Source organism: Epinephelus lanceolatus, chromosome 18, assembly GCF_041903045.1.
Source record: "Epinephelus lanceolatus isolate andai-2023 chromosome 18, ASM4190304v1, whole genome shotgun sequence".
Taxonomy (NCBI): Eukaryota; Metazoa; Chordata; class Actinopteri; order Perciformes; family Serranidae; genus Epinephelus; species Epinephelus lanceolatus.
The window spans coordinates 41,085,335-41,106,930 of NC_135751.1; the positions used below are offsets into that span (position 1 = coordinate 41,085,335).

The 21,596-nt window shown below is 41.9% G+C and overlaps 2 protein-coding genes across 3 annotated transcripts; one reads left to right on the forward strand and one right to left on the reverse strand.

Moving 5' to 3' along the window:
• Window positions 1-3,928: 3,928 nt before the first annotated feature.
• LOC117267980 (enoyl-CoA delta isomerase 1, mitochondrial-like) lies at window positions 3,929-11,882 on the reverse strand. 2 transcript variants are annotated; one of them, XM_033644076.2, is made up of 8 exons: window positions 11,531-11,882; window positions 9,116-9,202; window positions 8,092-8,226; window positions 7,747-7,874; window positions 6,755-6,901; window positions 6,470-6,591; window positions 6,203-6,381; window positions 3,929-4,270 (listed from the first exon to the last, which is right to left on the reverse strand). In XM_033644076.2, the coding sequence occupies exons 2-8, from the start codon at window positions 9,156-9,158 to the stop codon at window positions 4,104-4,106; spliced, it is 921 nt and encodes a 306-aa protein (XP_033499967.2). In that variant the 5' UTR covers window positions 9,159-9,202; window positions 11,531-11,882; the 3' UTR covers window positions 3,929-4,103. The 2 variants fall into 2 exon arrangements, with proteins under 2 accessions (XP_033499967.2, XP_033499969.2); XM_033644078.2 differs by lacking the exon at window positions 11,531-11,882 and having other exon boundaries at window positions 8,092-8,217; window positions 9,116-9,191.
• Window positions 11,561-20,433, forward strand: LOC117267979 (uncharacterized). Its single transcript, XM_033644075.2, has 6 exons — window positions 11,561-11,701; window positions 11,832-12,006; window positions 14,357-14,551; window positions 14,794-14,928; window positions 16,615-16,770; window positions 19,626-20,433. Exons 1-6 carry the CDS (start codon window positions 11,643-11,645, stop codon window positions 19,866-19,868), a joined length of 963 nt encoding a protein of 320 aa, XP_033499966.1. The 5' UTR covers window positions 11,561-11,642; the 3' UTR covers window positions 19,869-20,433.
• The last annotated feature ends 1,163 nt before the right edge of the window (window positions 20,434-21,596 follow it).

Consider the following 21,596-nt stretch of genomic DNA (forward strand, 5'->3'; position numbering starts at 1 on the left):
GTTTTAGTCACTGACAGGCTCAGATTATTATTCTAAGTGTCTCACAACATTATGAAAGGATCCCTTCAGAGACAGAGCTTTGTCTTGAAGAGTAAGATCCTTTTTTTTTAACCAGAAACAGCCCTGAAATCACCATCATTAAACCCACCGGACACCATTTAAATAAACAGGAATTTTATCATGGTACAACAGTCTTCATGCAAAGTGGACAGAAACAAAATAAAGCTCACAGAAGCCTTCTTGGTTCGTCTCTCCACTGATTCAACAATCGCCAACTCTGGTTTTAGTTGAATGAAGCCTTAAATCACCCAGTTACATGTGAAAACATGCTGCCTCTATACACGCTAAAATTACTGTTTATTTAAATGTTGTCTGTCCGATAGTAATTTTGGGCCTGTTTCAACGCATTTTCATCCCAACTTGTCAAATACCACTGCCACTACACGAAAAAAAATTATGCGCTAGATGGTTTTGGACAGCTTCTCAGTTTACGCTCGTTACATGCATTGTGTCTTTTCAGTATGATACAATGCAATACGAGATACAACACGGTACGATATGATGTGCGATATGATACGATGTGATACAAGATACAATACAATACGATGTGCTACAATAACAAATGATACAAGATACGATACAAGATACGGTACAATGTGATCCGAGATACCATACGATATGATACAGTACGATACGATATACGATATGATGCAATACAAGGTATGATGCAAGACAAGATATGATACGATACAATGCGATACAACATATGATGAGATACAAGATACAAAATGATATGATGTGCTACGATAAGATATAAGATACAATACGATATGATACAATACGATGCGAGATACGATACAGTGCGATACAATGCGATACGATTTGAGATATGATACGATTCGAGATAAGATACAATGTGATATGAGATATAATACGATATGATACAATACGCTGCGAGATACGATGCACTACGATACAATGTGATATGATTCGAGATATACGATGCGAGATACAATACAGTACGATACAATGTGATATGATTCGATATATACGATGCGAGATACAATACAGTACGATACAATGTAATATGATTCAAGATACGATATGATGCTTTACAAGATCCAATACGATATGAGATACAATACAATGCGAGATACAATATGAGATATGATACGATGCGATATGGTATGATAGGATACAACTTAATTGTCAGTTTACACTTACGTTCATTTTGCGTCCTCAGAAAGCTGAGCTCAAGGATTCACACACAAATTACACATCCAATCACACAAACAGCACGCACCAATAAAAACACACCTAACAGCCATGACCATGGACGACAACCGGATAAACAATTTTTTCTGCCCGTTGTGTTTAAACAGACTCTGAATATTATAATTATATTTTACTTACTGTTGTAACTGATTTCATTATTTCTTCCCATTTTGACTAGTATGACTGTTTGTTTGTACATCACTATAAAATAAAGAAATAAATATTATTGAATGTTTTTATTGAAATATGTCGTCTCTTCTTAAATTTGTTGTCAAACTGAAGGGCTGAATGTGGTTAGTGAATTGTTATTTCTGCACCATGTCATGACACATGGATGTGAACAGTAAGTTCAGAAGGACAAATATTTAGTTGAAGGAGACACAGTGTGAAGTTTCACTTTGACTTTCAGGAGGAACAGAAAAGTAGTTAATTCATAATCAGTTAGAAATGAATCACTTGTTGTTTTTGTGCCTCTAAGCAGCTGATTCAAAGTAAAGAAGAGCTCAGTATGTAATACAGATTCTCAGCTCTCTTAGTTCACATGTAATTCGACAGTAAAGTCACTCGAGGGTGCTGTTGTCATATTTGTGTAAAACATGTTGGTTGAGGTGCTGTGCTGGTGCACTCATTCCTTTAAAAGTGCAGGATTTAGTGACATGTAGTGGTCAGGTTGCAGAACTGAAATGGATACACTAAAGAAAACATAACATTATTAATATTATGTAACATTTCTGCCAATATATCTCTATAAATCCTGACACTGGACACTGGACCTTTAAATGGATTGAAAAAAAATCTTTGCTGGTCCAAAGTTTTCTCTCGTCAGAGCCGTCATGAAGATTTAGAAGGAAACAGCGAGTTTGACGAGGATGAAACAGGCTGACTGGATTGTGGAGACAGTGATCATCAGGGAGAAAAGGCTACGGTACTGATGAGGCAGCCTGGTGTGCCTCCAGCAGCTTGACAGCGGTTGTAGTAGTAGTAGTTACTCAATACAAAACTCTGTGTCCAGTCTTAAGTGGTTTGTGAAAGTCGTTGCGCTTGTGTTTGAAATGATGCATCCACACTATGAAAGGTGTCAAAATTGAAGTTTGCAGACGACACCACGGTCATCGGTCGGATGCCGCTCAAGACTGTGGAGATGACAGTGGACTTAAGGAGAAGCCCCTCAACATTGCCCCGCCTCACCATCCTCAACAGCACAGTGTCTATTGTGGACACCTTCAGGTTTCTGGGTACCACAATCTCTCGGGACCTGAGGTGGACCTCCCACATAGACACTGTCCGGAAAAAAGGCCCAGCAGAGGCTGTACCTCCTGCGACAGCTCAGGAAGCTCAACCTGCCTCAGGAACTGCTGATTATGTTCTACACCGCCATAATCCAGACTGACACGGACAATCAGGTATGCAGGGAGGATTATTAGGACTGATCTTCCCTCTATTGAGGACCTGTACAGGTCAAGGGTCAGGAAACAAGCAGGGAACATCTCTGCTGACTCCTCACACCCCGGACACAATCTGTTTAAACTCCTCCCCTCTGGTAGGCGCTACAGAGCACTGTTCGCCAAAACCACCCGTCACAAAGACAGTTTCTTCCCCCAGGCTGTCGTTTGATGATCTCCTAACAGTCACAGAGTGGCAGGTCAAACAACACTTGCATCCTTGCTCTGTTTTTACCTCATAGACTTGTATACTTTTTGTATATTTGACACATATTTAGGGCTTGTAAATATTACTTAATTTAATTTTGAATTAAGTTTAGTTCTACTTCCACTTTCTTTGTCTAATTTTTAGTAATTGTCAACACTGGTACACTGAGAGCAAAGTTTACTGAAGTCAGATTCCTTGTATGTGCACATGTGCTTGGCCAATAGAGCTGATTCTGATTCAGTTTAAAGGACAACACAAATAACTGAACATAAAGTTTTGCAAAACTAGAAAATCGCAACAATAAGACAATAAAATATTAGAAAACCGAACCAAACAGAACAAACTAACAAAAAGATGATTTAAAGTCCTAAGAACAAAAAGAAAGTAAATAAATGAAAAAGAATAAAAACAACCAGGAGAGACAAATAAAGTAAGAAGCGATGTTTTTAACTGCAGCTCACACCGACAACGAAATGCTGTCATCAAACCTGTTAATAAACACTGGGTGACGTTAGCAGTGTGGTGCTAACAGTTATCCCTGTCACTGTGTGGGACTCTCTCCCAGGCACAGCAGTAGTCTCATGAGAGGCTGAGCGAATCAATCGCTCCACACAGCTCTACACTGAAGTATTACTAGTTTTAAATAGTTAAAGTTGCTGTAAAGTTGTGGTGACTGGACAAAATCGCAAGGTCGTGCAGAGTTTATGAAGACTGGCTGAATTTGCATTAATTCCTGGAGGGACTGTGTGAGGATATGTTGCGAGGCACGGCAGGTCTGTCCAGTTTGGATTCCTCCATTTGCCAGAGCAGTGTGTAAAGGCTGGTGTATTTCTTTGGATTTTACAAAACCAAGAACACATGAGGAAAAGTCTGGTGCTTGATGTAAACTTCAAATGTTAGCATGTCAAGCTAACTAGCTTAATAAATATTTATTTAAAAAAAGGCAGAACATTTTAAAAGTAAACTGTAATTAATTAAAGAATTGAACTTAAATACTCAGAAATTTGGATAGAAAAAAGATTTATTTGTCACTGGAGCATTGGTTTACATCCACTGTCATGAAGATGAGCTGCAGAGAGCTGCATTCAAGGATCTAGCACAGCTAAGTGGATGTGATTTCAACACATGCGACAAAGTCTCCTTTACGTTTGTACACGTGAGTCATTTCCTTGTCTTCTCTATCCTCGTCTCTTCTTCAGCATCTCCATATACATGCCGAGCGACTGCTGAATGGAGTCTTTAGTGATGAAGTCGACAAACTGTTGGATGTCGGCCTCTCTGTTGGACGTCAGTTTGACGATGGTCGGCTTCCTCATCATGAACTTGGTGAGGTGTCTGGCGTGGTCTGTAAGGTGGACACATCAACAGTTCAGTTCACAGATTCTAAAAGTTTAATTTGTTTTTCTTAATGCTGGTACTGGTGATTGGATTGGTAGCATCAACCTGAGTCTGACCTGTGACTGAGAGAGTGGAGAACACTTAACAACAATGTCTGCGTCGAGATTAAGCCGAAGCACTACAGGTGAAAATGTGGGTGAACTGGTTCTGTGATATCTATCTATAGTTTGGAATTTTTTGAAGTGGGGTCATGTGAGGTTTTTATCCACAGTTAGCGTGTTACCTTCAGTAGATGGCGATCGGTACGCCCCCAGTTTGGAGAAGCAGGTGGGAGTATCGCCACAAATGCTAAGCAATGCACTGCTGTGGAGGGGGGCAGCAGCAAAACGTATCTTAACAATCTAAACAACAGCGGTTGAATGCCTCACCGCACCAGTAAAGTTTCTCTGACAGTTGACATCCATGTCTGTCAAAGCCAAGACTACACCCAAGATTAGAGTCACCAATTCAGTATCTGACAAATGTCTCCCCTTCTGTTCCTGAGATATGACGATGAGTAATGGACAGAAAAGTGTTTTATGCAGAACATTTTGATGTCACAGTGACGCTGACCTTTGACCTTTAGGATATGAAAATTTAATCACCTCATTATTATATCCTGTTAGACATTAGTGTGATGTTTTGTCACAATTAGCGCATCAGTTCTTGAGTTATGACCAAAGCCATATTTTGTGAGGTCACAGTGACCTTGACCTTTGACATTCAACTACCAAAACTCCGATCATATCATCTTTGAATCCAAATGGACATTTGTGCCAAATTTGAAAGAAACCCCCCCCAAAAAAACCATTGAGCTATTTTTGAGCTATCATGTGTACAAGGATGAGACAGATGAGGTCACAGTGACCTTGACCTTTGACATTCAACCACCAAATACTGATCATCTCATTATTGAATCCAAATGGACATTTGTGCCAAAGTTGAAAAAACAAAAAACAGAAACCCTTGAGCTGTTTTTGAGATATCACGTGTACACAGATGAGACAGATGAGGTCACAGTGACCTTGACCTTTGACCTATGACCCCAAAAATCTAGCCAGTTCATCATTAAGGATGTTTCAATTGGACATTTGTGCCAAATTTGAGGAAATTCCCTCAAGGTGTTCTTAAGATACTGTATTCAGGAGAATGCGACAGATGAGGTCACATTAACCTTGACCTTTGACACCAAAACCTGATCTGTTTATTCTTGATGCAAAGTGAGAGTTTGTGCCAAACTTGAAGAAATTCCCATTGCATCCCAGAGATATGACGTTCACTAGAATGGGATGGCCAGACAGACGTCAAAAATATAATGCCCCCAGCCACAGCTACCCCTGGGTTGGAGACAAAAACATCAATATCAGTTTAAATGTTCGCTCTATTTTGAATATTTTTTACCACCTTAACCTTGATGTCAGACAGCATTGTCTTTTCTTTCTTTTTTTTTTATGATCGTTTTTGGGCATTTTTGTTTTTCTTAGATAGGACAGTCTACAGTCATTGAGGCAGCAGAATGCCAGTAACTCCTCTGCTCTGCTGGGTAAAATTACTGTTTTTGTTGAAGATGTCTGGAGGCTTTGAAGAGAGCGTTCCCGTTGGAAATCGCAGTCTGACAGTAAGGTAATGCAGTTAAAATATTCTAAAAATAAAGTACACTTAAACTGATAAGGATATTTTAGGTGCCTAAAATACATTTTGCTGTTGCCCCCGTCCACAGCAGGATATTACTTAGTTTCTGTGACGATGCTCCTGTCTGCTTCTCCAAACTGGAAGCAAGCCGACCGCCACATACTGTAGGTAATACACTGACTGTGGTTGAGTACCTCATACAAATCCACTTTACAATAATAAGAACTATCCCGTTAATGTGATTATGTTTTTAGAGGTGTTAATATACCTGGAATAGCCAACCACTTGGTCATCATCTGTGTGGCTGTGGTGAGGACCTGGTCTTCAGGTACCAGCTGGTCCACCAGTCCTATCTTCAGGGCCTCTGAGGGGTTGTAGAGGAGCCCCAACTCCAGAGCCATCTCCGTCTGTCGGTGGCCCACCGTGTTGGACATGGTGTCTTTAAACCTGCAGACAGCAGCAGTGATCGTCAGTCAGGAGGAACAGTGCAGGGGGTTTCCAACACTATCGGTTGTTGTCATACTCAATTCCATACCAAGGAGGTGCTACGATGCCCAACAGCGTCTCATTGAGGCCGATAGTGTAACGAGGGTTGTCAGCCATTATCCTGTAGTCACATGTCATTGACATCAGACAGCCACCTGCAGGACTGGAACCCTGTGGGAGGAGTGACGAGGTCGGCTAAGGCACAATCTGCAAAACGTTTGTTTTATTTATCTGCTGATGATGGTTGAGTTGTCCTTCAACCACAGTGACTACCAGTGGATGGTGATGGTGGTGGTGGTGGTGGTGGTGGTGGTGGTGAGGGGTTTATACGTACATTGATTGCAGCGATAGTGACCATGTTGGAGCCGTAGAGTTTCAGCCACATCTCCTGAACGGCTCTCCAGAACTCTCTATAGTGCTCTGGACTCTTCCCGTACATTTCCATGACGTCCAGCCCGGCTGAGAACACCTTGGGCTGGCTCTGGATCGAAACAACACACACACAAAGGATAAACTGTCAGTTTAATTTCCTGCATAAAAATTATGACCTTCTTGAATGGTGTAGCCCTTTCCCTGTACCACAGCTTGAAGAAAGTATCTTCTAAAAACTGGCAGCAGGTTTGGGAGTTGATTTTAAGTCCATCTTCAACCCGAAAAGGTCCAACTAGCTCATCTGTCTTCAGATATTTCTTGGCCAGTCTAACTAATGAGTCTTGTTGAGTGGTGGTTGTGTTTCAGCCTTCCTTACCTGGGCCGTGTCTCTGAGCACTGAACACCTTGTATTTCTGGACACGTTTAATTCCTCTCAAGTCTTTAGCAGTTAATTTTTTTCCCCCACACGTTTCTTGCGACCTTGTTGACTATTTGCCGCAGAACGTTTGATTGTTCGGTGATCACGCCTCAGTAGCTTAGCTACTGAGCTAGATGAGTGCTGCATCCCTCCGAAAGGCATTTTACAAATTCTGACTTTTCAGAGTCTGTTAAATCTCTTTTTTGGCTGATTTTGTCTGGGGTAAAGACCAACAATAATGCACACCTTGATATAGGGGGTTGATCACTTTAGGCCACACCCTCCCTCATTACACAAATACACATCAGCTGATAATGTTTAAATCTAGTTAGCATTCAAGTTTATGTAGCTTGGAGAATATGCATGAAAATGACGATAAGGCCAAAATGCTCCCTTGCCTAATAATTGTGCATGCAATGTATTTTAAAGAAAACATTCTTATTTTATTCCATTTCTGCCAATGTGTCCCCCTAAATCCTCACACTGGAGCTTTGCACAAAGGTTCTCCTGCTTTAGATGATGAGGTTTTACTGTACCGAGGTGATGATGAGGCCTCGGCAGCTCTTGTCCGTTTCCAGCTTCTCCAAACCGATGCAGAACTCTGTGAGGAAATCTAAACTGAGGCTGTTCACCGGCGGACTCTGAAAGCGCATCACCGCCACACCTACAGAGACACAGAGAGGCTCATCTTTCAGCTGTGACTCCCCATAAAGCCTTTACACAGGTCTGTCGTCGGTAATGACGCCAGCTGACGTCACACTGAACCACAACCAAAGTAGCTGTAGTTCTCCCTCTCATCAAAGAGACAGGCAAAAAAGTGTCGACAGTGTTTTTAACACATTATGATGATACAGAAGACGCACTGATGCCAAAATATCTACCTGTGCTACGGTCAAAATCCACTTTGATCTTTGGTGAGGTGGAGTTGTTCCTCTGCTGAGTGACGAGGACAGGAGACGCACACACTCTGCCATGACTGCTGCAGGAAGACCACTGGGAGAGAAGACCTGCACGCACTGCAGTCAGTCAAACAGTCAGTTTCATTACTTTATATTCATTTCATAAATGTACAAATGTTGTCTGTTCTTGGTCCGCTCCTGTTTAGCCTATACATTAACTTTCATACATTTAGACTTATCAAAGACTGTCTCCCATTTCATGCTGCAAACAGTTTCATGCATGCTAATGACTTTCTCCACATTTAAGTTACTGTGTGATCTCTTAGTCACAGGCAGCATCTACAATAACTGAGCCTCTTATGATGATATACAAGAGAGCAATTAAAATTTTGGACAGGAAACCAATAAGACCACATCACTGCCATGTTGTTCAGAAACTAAATATACTAAGATAATTTCATTAATTTTGCCAATTTCAAACTCATCCATAAACGCCTACATAATCAGGCTCCCCAGGTGCTCAGTGACCTTGTGGTTCCACTTAGAGCTTCAGGCTCAGTAACACGTGGAGCAGCCAGTGGGAACTGTAAGGTTCCCTCGCGTAAATCCTCATTTGGACAAACAGCTTTTTCTGTCCGTGGAATTAACATTTGGAATTCTTTACCTACAGAACTCAAGCTGGATCCTGATTTCAGTCACTTTAAACTCAAACTGAAGCACTTTTTGAAGAGGAATCTGTTATGCAGTCATGGATAATTTGCTTCCTGTTCTATGGTGCTAATTATGTATTGCAGTTTGTGTCTTGCATTGTTCCTATACAAATAAACATCAAATAAAATAAAAATAAATGTTAATTAGATGGTAATTTGCATGATAAATAAATAAAAATAAAAAGAATCTGTTATAATATTCATCTGCTTATTGAGATCAACAGACATGATCACTATCAGAGGTTTCCACTGTACTAAAGACATTCTGTTAGAGTGATATCAACATGCAGACGTACCTGACAGGCCGCACTTGTTCCTCAGTGCAGCTCTCAGCGCCATTTTGTCCCGCTCAGACTCTGGATGGAGACAGTAAACTGCTGCTTCTGCCAAAAACCACACAGACATGTAGCATTACACTCAGGGGCGGGACCATGAGCTTCTTCTCCTTTCTCTTCTTTGTTTGTGGTCATTGTTTGTAGTGGAGATTGGCCCACAGCGTTTACAGAGCATTGCCTATAGGCATGAAAATGAGGCGTTTACATAATGGCAACCCAGTTGGCAGAATAAATGTTGCAGTTAGATATTTAACACTGTATTATGTGTACATTATTAAGTAAAATATATGTTGAAACTTTATGTCTAGTTACACTTCAACATCACTGTGCTTAACACGTGGTTTTGTCCAGAGTCACCGACACACTGTCCAGGGTGCAGGGTGAGAAACACACACAGTCACAAACACACACCCTCAGGTACTCGTTCTAACAGGAACAAACAAAAACTAGAATTATTAGTTTTATATTTACTCAGACACTAACTGACAAACAGGAGGTGGGAGGTTTATGTCCTTTGGCCACAGACATCAGCAGACCGTTACAATTACAAACAGCATAATCAGAAAAGTAAATACACTCCGTTACACAGCTCAAACAAACAAAGAAAATCCTCCTGAGACCCTGTAACCTCATATGAGCACATTACTGGATTCACTGGATCTTATGCTTCATTCATAACTTAGACCGCTTGAGTCTTTTTTGTGCCATCAGTCTGCAGTGAACCCTGACCCAAAATCGGAAAAGTCCAAAACCTGATCACATTTTATGGTTGAAACTTAATTATTAGTGATAAATAATATTTGTACTTTGATATAGCAACAAATTTGACCAATTTTAGCAACAGTGACAAGCTAAGACACCGTTAATTAGGAAGTACTTGTTTAAAGACACTGGGACTTTATTATTGTCTCAAAAGTCGTCGAAACCTGGCACTTGGCCAGTGACTTGCAGCATCAGAAACCAACAAAAAAAAAAAAAAAGGCATAATTTAACTTTGGCATGATACACGGCCGGTTGGCGTTATAGTTTAAGGGCGCATGGCGGCATCAGGGGGAAACGCGGCAGAACAAGAACGAAAATGAAGGCGGCACAGTCCGACTGAGGCAGGCGGGAGGGGTGGTGAATGAGTCCAACAAACACAGACTTTCACCAGAGAGAGCGGTGTCCACCAACTGTAAGATTCTAAAGCCAAACCCTGTTTTTATTTCCTAAACCCAACCACATGCTTTTGTTGTTAACGACAAAGTGCTTTTATTTTGAAAACAGACAATGCATGTAACAGGCTGAAGTTGACACGGCGTCCCAGAACGTCAACAACCAACACACCCAGGGTACCTTGGACGTCATATGTGGACGTGGAAAGTCCATGAGCAAACATGGACATGTGATGAGTTCAGAGTGAGCATGTGTTGGTGTGTCAAATCATGTGACCCTAGTGTAGTTCATTTATAGCCTAACGTTAGCTTTCAACTTGTGCAGATTGCATTTAGGCTTCAAAGATCATAAAAGTGAGGTTGATGTGTGAAGATTATCTTGCTGAACAAAACGTGAAAATGTTTAAAAATAATAGAAAATAGAAAATATTTTCTGCAACAGTCCAAAATCCAGTGGAAAAATCCCACTGGATTTTTGTCAAGGGAACCAGATTGACGTTAACTTCAACATCACCCTACAAAGAAGACATCATCCTCGCAGCTCTCTATTTCTGCAGCTGCTGCTCTGCCAACATACTGCTCACACTTTAACCAGTGTAAGCACTTTTATCAAAATGACAAATAATTATTTTAATATTTTAGATCAAGTAAAGGCTTTCGCTCAAAGTATTATGCCACACAGTAACATTGTAGAAACAATTGAATTTTCCAGCTGATTTGTTTTCCTTTTCTCCAGTGCCAAAATGTTTAATTTTGGAACATGTTGAAGAGGAAAATTGTGGCAAGTCCTAAACTTTTTGTTTTCTACCTGCATTTTATTCCCACAGCCAACCTAACCTGTCAAATATTTAGATTTTATGAGGACCTTTTGTTCCAATGATGTCCCAAAATAGACTAGATAGAACCTTTTTCTAACCTCGACCTTAAAGCAGATTGTTGGCATTAGATTTTTTTATATCCTGGAATGTGTTATGTGTTGTATACAGGGTTGGAAATGCTTTTTTGTCCACCCGCCACTGTGGCCTGTGGATTCCAAAATCTACCAGCCACTCAATAGATTACCATTGTTTTTTTTTGATCTTGCAGCCACTGCCATATTTTACGGGCATTTGGTTGTCTGGTGTAATTTCCAGCCCTGACTATATGTATGAGTATCTCTGTATTTGAGCAGTTTGTTTGCCATGTGTGTGTGTGTGTGTCTGTGTGTGTCTAGACTTTGTACCCAGTGACTGTAGCTTGACCACGCTGTTGATTTCCTGCTGAACAGTCTGCTGTAGTTTTGCATTTTCACACCAGTTTCAGTTGTCGTGTTAAAAGTCTTTCTGGACGCTGAGATGGGAATACAGTGCAGTACATCTCCAAAGACCGTAGATTGTCTCTACGACACTGCCAGGTATGCAAAGAGGCAGCAAACTGAACACCTATCCCTGGTAGTGTGTTTAAAATGTCTTTGAGTAAACTGAGCCTGTTTAATATATGAAATTTCGACCTCATTAGTCCAACCCAGTGTTGTAACTGTCCAGCCACGCAGGCCTGGTTCCTGATGCCTCCCTGGACGCCTCGCTGGCCTCCCTGCTGTCCCTGAACTCCTCCTGGGCTCTGGAGCAGCAGTACTCCACCCTGCAGAGCGCTATGACCCGGCAGCAGAGGCTGGCCTTCGACCATGACCTCCACACCCTCTTCGGAGGAAACAGCACGGTCAGATCGTACTGGTGTTTGGTTTACATCCATCATGTGTCACTATACCCTCGTCCTGCATAACCCTGGTGGACAAGTTCTACAGAGTTCCCATTAATCATGCCGCAACATTATGGAATATAGAGAGGTGTTTTCTTAAAAGTTTGAGTGGCAGGATTCTTCACAGCTAAAGACTTTAACACCTCGTCTCCACTTACGTATGTGACTGGTGTCCGAAGATCTGTAAATATACTGATGATGCCTCTAATGTGCAATGCAAGAAAGTGCATTTCTACACATGGATAGAAACTAGACAAAAACTACCCATAGCCATGGGGGAGGGGCTCATTTTGTTCGATTTAATTATTCTCCGTAGTGTTTATATCAACCCAGTCGCCAGAATAAATAAATGAATAATCTCCACTCCTATGCTGACGATACTCAGCTTTACATATCATTCTGTTCAGATGATACAAGCTCAGTTGAAAAACTGTCTTGTTGTATTGACAAAATTAATATGTGGATGTCCCATATTTTTTTTTACAATTGATTAGGGACAAAATCGAGGTTCTATTCATTTGATCAAAGGAAGAGCAATTTCAATTCAATACTCATTTACAAAAGCTGGCTGTGAACAAAGAGCATGAAATAAAGAACCTTGGTGTCAGCTTTGATTGTGACTTGTGTTTTGACCCCCAAGTAAGAAACATCACCAAAATTCATTTTTTCATCTCAGAATTATTGCCAGTGTGCAACCTCTTTTATATAAAGATGCTTTTATCTCCAGCAGACTAGACAACTCTAATGCCTCGATCTCAGACCTCTCGAAGAAACTTTTAAACAAACTGCAGATGATCCAAAATCCAGCGGCACGTCTACTAACCAAGACTAAAAATCGAGAACACATTACTCCGGTTTTAAAGGCTCTTTATTGGCTTCCCGTTCATTTAAAAATTTTGCTTCTGGTTTTTAAGGCCATGTTTACACAAAAACAATCCCCTGGAATCATTTCTCATTTTCATTTTGAAAAAAGTTCCATGTTCAGGCGTCAACGTTTTGACATTCTCGGAACCCATCGGCTGTATTCGGCGTCTGACTTCCGGCAGACGGCGATACAGCCTCTGGGGGCAGACCCCCAATTTTTTGGCATTCTGGTTTGATTTGGGCAGAGGAGGCGAATTTCCGTTTCCGACTACCGTTTATATTTAAGTAAATATGCTGAAGCATTGTGATAGATTCTGAGTTTGCAGTGACGCCAATTATGTTCCGCCTCGTTAGTTCACTGCACGGACCGTTTAACCTGGCGACAACTGCAGCCGGCTTAAACGTGATTGGTCAATATCACACGGACTACAAGCAGCCTACAACCGGAAACCAGGGCTCTTCCGCTCTTCTTCTGGAGGCAAGATCTCCGGGGTTTGCCTACAGACTCTACATTCACTGAATGTAGAGTCTGTATATAGAGACTAATGTTTTTATAACAATCCCCATGCACACAGATCTGCAAAAATGACCAAAGTGCTGCAGTATACATGCCAGGCCAGTAGCTGGGGATGTGACTTTGGCGAGGTGAAGTTGCTACAGTAAAGCTACACTTTGCCGGAGAAGCGTTGATAAATTCAACAGGGTGAGCAGCACAAACAGAGCTCGGGAGTCCACCATTGTTGTTGTGACGGTCGACTTTCTTGCGCATGCCTAGTGACTGGCACCGTAATAAGCATATGCGGAAAGTCAAAGTTCAAAGGAACTGCATGTTGCAAGTTTTAAATGACAATGGAGACAGTGCTGTTTCCAAAAAATTGCACTCTGGAACCTGTTTTCAAAACGCTTTCAGGCATCCAAAACGCCGCTGCCAAAACGCAACTAAAGTTTAGGGTTTTTGGTTGAAATCATTGTCGTATAAACAGGACCGAACTCTCTTCATGGACTGGCTCCTGACTGTTTATCTGATATGTTGGTCAAATACATTCCCTCTAGATCTCTAAGATCCTCCTCTGGTCCACTGAATGTCCCCCAGAGTAGAACTAAACAGTACAGTGATGCTGCGTTCTCTGTTGTTGGCCCTCGTCTCTGAAACAGCCTCCCAGAGGACGTCAGACTCTCTGATTCAGGAAAAAGACATCTTAAAACCTTAAAATCTTTTTAGACCTGCATTGGTGTAGCTTTTATTGAACATATCTGTGGTTTGTTGAAATGTACAATGCCAACGTTCTCTTCTGGCGACTGGGCTGTTTGTATAGTGCAGACAAGAAGTATTTGCACTCCTAAATAAATTTGCATATCACCAACAATTCTGCAACTGCTGTGTCTAAAAGATTTTAATCATGTCCAAAGGATGACATATAATTTTCTGTGTGTGTTGATCCTGCAGGTGACTTATGGGGGTGTGGGCGTTGTTGCACTTGCCCTCTCAGTCCTGTTTGAGATGTTAGCCCATCACCAGATGGCTGCACTGGGCTCGAGGAGTCCTGAGGCTCACCCCTCACCTCCGGACCCCATACGCAGGATGTTCGGGGCTGACACCAGGTCGGACATCAGCTCCATCGCCAGCGAGTTTCTCAAACAGGTGACTGGTAATTAGTAACAGTAATAGTAATAGTAAAGTATTCTTAAAGCACACAAAATGGTAAATATCCTGCAGCATTTTACCTGCACATGCAGAACTGTCTTCACACAGTCTCCAAAGATGTTGAGATGTAAAACTGTATCGTTCTTGTATTGCACTGCACTGTGCAGACAGCAAAATACATATTGTAATGAGAGTCTGAAGATATGATGATTCAACTTAAACATCATCTACTGTGGCAGGTTCCTGGTGCAGCCAACGACCAGCACAAGATGGCAGCACTGCTGAAGACATCAGAGAAGAAGCTGCGATCTGAGCTGATGGATTTCTACGAGACGATGATGTCACCGGAGTGGAGCGCTCTCAGCTCTGCCGGGGTTGGCTTTGTCGTTGATACAAAGCAACGACAGAATTACAAATAATATTTTAAATGGTGCTTTTACATCTGTTAATACGGCTTCTTTCACAACTTATTAACGTTGGTACAATTGTGTCGCTACTTATAAATGTTGGGCTCAGCTCAGTCGCCAGAGGAAAATGTTGGCATTGCATGTTAGTGTAAACTATGAATACGTTAACATTTGGACGTTTTATACATAAATATCAGTGGTTTTTGAAGTGATGTAGTATATGAGCTGACTCCTTTATCAAGAGGTGGAGGGAATGGTGGATGGCGTGTCACCTGCCAAGCTGCAGACCACTATTCGAGACCAACAAACAAAAACATCCATCAATCCATGCGTTCATTCTTGACTGTTTATCTGAAGCCAGGTCGCAGAGGCAGCAGGCCAAGCAGAGCACCCCAGACGTCCCTCTCCCCAGCAACTCTTTCCAGCTCCTCCTGGAGGACCCCAAGGCGTTCCCAGGCCAGATGAGATATATAATCCCTGCAGCGTGTTCTGGGTCTGCCCCGGGGCCTCCTACCAACTGGACGTGCCTGGAACACCTCTAACAGGAGGCGCCCAGGAGGATCCTGATCAGATGTTGAACCACCTCAACTGACCCTTATTTGACGGGAAGGAGCAGCGGCTCTATTCCGAGCTCCCTCCAGATTTCTGAGCTCCTTACCCTATCTCTAAAGGAGGCTCTGACCAATTGCTTAACCTCCTTTCAAAACAAAGGAGTTTGTATTTTGTGACCCATTGCGGTGTTTCTACCAGTGTTTGTGGCACTGAATCTGTGTGTTTTTAGCAGCACATCGTGTCATTTCCCAGCGGCATTTACAGCACTAAATCTGGGTGTTCGTCTCCAACCCGTCACTGCTTTTCCAGCAGCTTTTGTGTCACCAAAACATGATCTTTTCCTAAGATTTTTTTGGGAGAGTATCTTCCACATAATAATGTTCAAATGTAGTGTATCTGTTGTTTGCAGAAATGGTCAATGTGAACATTTTTTTGCCGATTGTGTTGTTCACATCACATCAGAAAAATCTGTATCTAATCATGCTAGTCTTTTAGTCTTTTAGTCATCTTCTTAAACACCAAACGTCGTTGTTTTTTAGTGACCCGTTGCTGTGTTTCCATCAAGGATAGTGCCACAAACAGTGGGTTATTTTTTACTGAGACATCACTGCAATTCTTGCCAGGATTGTGCCACCAAAACTGTGCATTTTAAGCCAGAGCATGATTTTTTCCTCACAATAACCAAGTTATTTTTATGGCTAAACCTGACCACATGTTAACCACAGCCCTGTTGAAATGTAAAGTTTTAATGTATCCACTACATCGTAACGTGCAAATGTAACGTATCTGTGGTTTAAAGAAACGTACAATGCCAACATTTACTGTGGTAATTGGGTTGTTTGGCTGGATGTCCTCTGTTACACTGCAACCATCCAATAAATTGTAAGTTGCACTTTTGGCCCAGTAAACCCAGGATGATTCACTAGTTAATCCAGAAATGTGATGATTCTTGTTTTCAGCCTGGGTTTGTTGGACCTGCTCTGCTGTAGTGTTGTCTCTCCGATTTGCCTAAATATCCACACATAATAAGGTGGCAAACATATGGTTATGAAGCATGATACTGAGTTTGTGTAAAGACATTCTTGTACCTTTTGTGTGCAGGTGAAGCAATGGATGAACGGAGCTGCTCTCCACATCCACATCCTACTCCACTGGAAGCGTCTGTTCGACCCATCAGGTGGAGAAGTCTTAAGTCTGGACTACCTGCATCGTGTTGACCCCCTGCTGAAGGCCTACAGAGAATATCTGGTCAAAACGGTACAGCTATGCTCTCTTATAACAACATTTTCAATTTGATATACTGTACGAAGATTTATTTATTTTTTTCCAGTTTTCATTTTGAAAGATGAATCAACGTTGATTTTGCAGTGTTGTTTCAATATTGTTTTAATGCTGAAACAGATCTTTCAGTTTCAATGTTGATTTATGAGAATTTTGTTCACCTTTTTACAACCATCCGAATTAAACGTTATTTCAATGTTGTTTTAATTTGGACACAACAACTGACATCAATCCATCACATTTCAGCGTTGAACATTGGTCGCGTGCCAGCTGGGACAGGTTTAAGTTGAAGATCTATGATTTTTTTAATGCAGTCAATAGATATATTTTTCCAAAATTTTGGTGACAGATTTGACCAGATCTGTTGCCCTTTAACTGAATGTTCATTTCACGACCATAAGACATCTCCAATGTCATTTCTGGGAATTTGGCAATACATCCAACTGGCCTCCCAACAGCAGCTCCACCAGGACCTCCACATCCAGCGTCTTCACCTGCAAGATCGTCTGAGATCAGCCACCCAAAATCCCAATGTAATAACTTGTTTGCACAACCAAAGAATTTCTGCATAAACCCTCATAAACCATCTCAGGGGAAGCTCATCTGCATGCACATCATCCTCACCAGGGTCCTGACAATAGTTCGTCATCGTAACTGACTTGTGTTGTTGTGAGGCTGGTTGGATGTACTGTCAAATTCACGGACACGTCATTGGAGACCAGTTATGGCAGTGAAATGAACATTCAGTTCACAGGCAACAGCTCTGGTGTCATCCCTGCAGTCAGGGAGCCATAGAGAATAACCAAATTGACCACCAGAGGTCAGTAGAGTGCTGTCTGCAGGAGCAGCTATAAATTGTGAACACGAGGTACTTGACTGATAATAAATGAACATAATACAGATGGGAAGGAGTCATCCTGCTGTGTTATGACTCATGAGCATTAACCTGATATCTTTTGGCCACTGTCTATCATTTGTTAACTCAGAACACGAACTCAGGTATCATAAAAAAAACCATTGATATATACTGACAAAATATTTGGATCACCTCTCAATACAACACAGTTCAGTCCAACAGCACCACAAACTGCATCCTCCCAAACAATTATACAGTCATTATACATTATAACCATAGTGTTTTACCCACAGTATGAGGTGGCTGACACGCCTACAGTTCAGAGAAGCAGGCAGAAGTACCTCTACTAATCAGAGTAATGTCCTGCTGTTGATGGGGGCAGCAACAAAACATACTTAAAAAAAAAAAAAAATCAGTATCACTCTGTATCTCTCTGTAGTTGCTTTGCATCTCTTTGTGGTCATTTTGTGTCTCCTTGTGATTGATTTGCCCCTTTCCGTAGTTGTTTTGAGTCCTCTTGCAGTCGTTTTGCATCTCTTTGTTGTCATATTGTCTCTTTTTGAGTCTCTTTGTAGCTGCTTTGCATCTCTGTAGTCGTTTTGCATCTCTTTGTTGTCATATTGTCTCTTTTTGAGTCTCTTTGTAGCTGCTTTGCATCTCTGTAGTCGTTTTGTATCTCTTTGTTGTCATTTTGTGTCTCTTTTTGAGTCTCTTTGTAGCTGCTTTGCATCTCTGTAGTCGTTTTGCATCTCTTTGTTGTCATATTGTCTCTTTTTGAGTCTCTTTGTAGCTGCTTTGCATCTCTGTAGTCATTTTGCATCTCTTTGTTGTCATTTTGTGTCTCTTTTTGAGTCTCTTTGTAGCTGCTTTGCATCTCTGTAGTCATTTTGTATCTCTTTGTTGTCATATTGTCTCTTTTTGAGTCTCTTTGTAGCTGCTTTGCATCTCAGTAGTCGTTTTGTATCTCTTTGTTGTCATTTTGTGTCTCTTTTTGAGTCTCTTTGTAGCTGCTTTGCATCTCTGTAGTCGTTTTGCATCTCTTTGTTGTCATATTGTCTCTTTTTGAGTCTCTTTGTAGCTGCTTTGCATCTCTGTAGTCGTTTTGTATCTCTGTTGTCATATTGTCTCTTTTTGAGTCTCTTTGTAGCTGCTTTGCATCTCTGTAGTTGTTTTGCATCTCTTTGTTGTCATATTGTGTCTCTTTTTGAGTCTCTTTGTAGCTGCTTTGCATCTCTGTAGTCATTTTGTATCTCTTTGTTGTCATTTTGTCTCTTTTTGAGTCTCTTTGTAGCTGCTTGGCATCTCTGTAGTCGTTTTGTTTCTCTTTGCGATTGTTTTGCCTCATTCTGTACTCGTTGTGGGTCCTATTGCAGCAGCTTTGTATCTCTTTGCAGTTGTTTTTTGTCTCTTTGTGGACTTATTGTGTCTCTCTGTGGTCATTTCGAGTCTCTTCCTGGTAGGTACATGTGTATTCGAGTGTCATTTTGCAGGTGAAGGCCAGGTGGACCCCCAGGCCTGTGGCTGTTAGGCCCGATTAGTAATCCACCTGTGAAAATATTCTAAATATAACATACACTTAAAGTGATATTGATTTTTTAGGTGACTAAAATACATTTTGCTGCTGCCCCTGTTAACAGCAGTACATTGCTTAGCTTCTGTGGTGCTAGTCCTGACTTGTTCTCCAAACTGCAGGCGTGCCAACTGCCATCTGCTGTCAGTGATACACTGACTGTGGATCAGCACCTCATACAGCCCTACCTGAAAAATTAGAACTATGATGGCAGCATACACTGCAGTACGACAGTTTTAGACTTCATTCGTTTCAACTAGGTGTTCCTAATAAACTGACACATATTTTACTTCAGCTTTGTGTGAAGTTTTGCAAAATATTTCCAGTCAGGACTTTAAAGTTGCAGCATGTCCAAGCATGGAAACATGTCACAAATCAGCCCATGATCTGTCCCTCTGTCCACAGGTTAAAGTGTCTGCAGTGTCCAGCCCCGGCTCCAGTGGGCTGCTCATAGTGGAGCCTCTGAGAAATGTGAGTCACACCGTTCACCACAGAGTCTGCGAACGTAGAGCCATTCAGCGGACTCTGGTAGAGCGCTTTCTGTCAGACCAGAACCTGCAGAGGGGGAAGGAGTTCTTCCAGAGCTCCCACAAGCACCATGATGCTCTGATAGCACAGCAGGAACATTTTCAGCTGAGCATGATGTGAGAACCACTGACAGGCTCTTATTGATGATCCAGATGTTCAGAATAAATCATAACTTGTAGATAAACCTACTGTCACTGTTCATCCTCCCAAAACCCAAATAATGGATAGTTGAATGGTGTTCATTATGTCTTTAGTTTCTGATAATGACTTTAGTTGTTCTTTTATCTCAGACATGTTAGGATGTTACCTTGACATGTTTCGGTGGAAACTTCCGCCTTCCTCAGAAGTGTCACTTGGTGGTGGTTGTGATGCGTCTTTATCAGCTGATTGACAGATCAACTGGTAAAGACGCATCACAACCGTCACACCACCGAAACATGTCAAGGTATGTGACATCCTAACATGTCTGGGATAAAAGAACAACTAAAGTCATTACCAAATAATGGATAGTTGCCTTACAAAGCGTTGGGATGCCTCCTTAAGAACTTGTTTATACATACAAAAATGGTGCTTTATTAAATACCCAGCAGGTTCAGAGGCTGTATCTGACGACTTAATAATCAGTGTGAGGATACTGTATGCTGTCATGCATGAGTCACAAAAATAAAATAAAAAAATAAATAAATAATAAAATCTGTTTCCATCTGTCAAAACATTATTGAACCATTCATGTAGCCCATCACCCAAACAGCATTTAGCTTAATGACAACAATGACTCTTTATATGTGGTTGCAGTGTGCGTGGGGCTGTAATGCAGGTGATACTCTACATGTAAAGAGTTTGGATGATTGTTTTCTTACCCTCCCCAGAACCCCCAAAACAAGTGTGAGAAATTAATTAAACTGAGAGAACATCCAAGTCTTGTATTTGTCATTTCCTCGCTCCTCACTATCATATCGCTGCAACAGGTGTCATCTGGCCAACTGGCAACATATCATACCTTTGCGAAAGGTGCCGTGCTGGCGACGTTACAAACTGACGCCATCCTGCGGCGCATCATACCGTCGTTAAAGCTACCGAAACCGCCGAAAACAACGGACATAGTCGTGTTATTTGATAAGTTTGTAATGAGGTTGTATGGACTGCCATGTTCCACTTTTTATCAAGAAAATTAAATTTTTTTTTTGTCCATTTTCATCGGCTTATACGGGGTAGCAGGCCGAGCAAAGAACCCCAGACATCCCTCTCCCCAGCAACACTTTCCAGCTCCTCCTGGAGGACCCCAAGGTGTTCCCAGGCCAGACGAGATATATAATCCCTCCAGTGTATTCTGGGTCTGCCCCGGGGCCTCCTACCAATTGGACGTGCCTGGAACACCTCTAACAGGAGGCGCCCAGGAGGATCCTGATCAGATGCCCGAGCCACCTCAACTGAACCCTTTCGACGTGAAGGAGCAGCGGCTCTACTCTGAGCTCCTCACCCTATCTCTAAGGCTGAGCCCAGACACCCTACAGAGGAAACTCATTTCCACCGCTTGTATCTGTGATCTCATTCTTTCAGTCACTACCCAGAGCTCATGACCATAGGTGAGGGTTGGGACGGAGATGGACCAGGAAATTGAAAGCTTTGCCTTCTGGCTCAGCTCCCTCTTCACCACAACGGACCGGCGCTGCGCCCGCATCACTGCAGAAACCGCAACTACCCACCGATCCATCTCACGCTCCATTCTACCCTCACTCGTGAACAAGACCCCTGGATATCTGAACTCCCTCGCTTGAGGCAGTAACTCTCTCGCAACCTGGAGAGGGCAAACCATGGGTTTCCGACAGAGGACCATGACCTCAGACT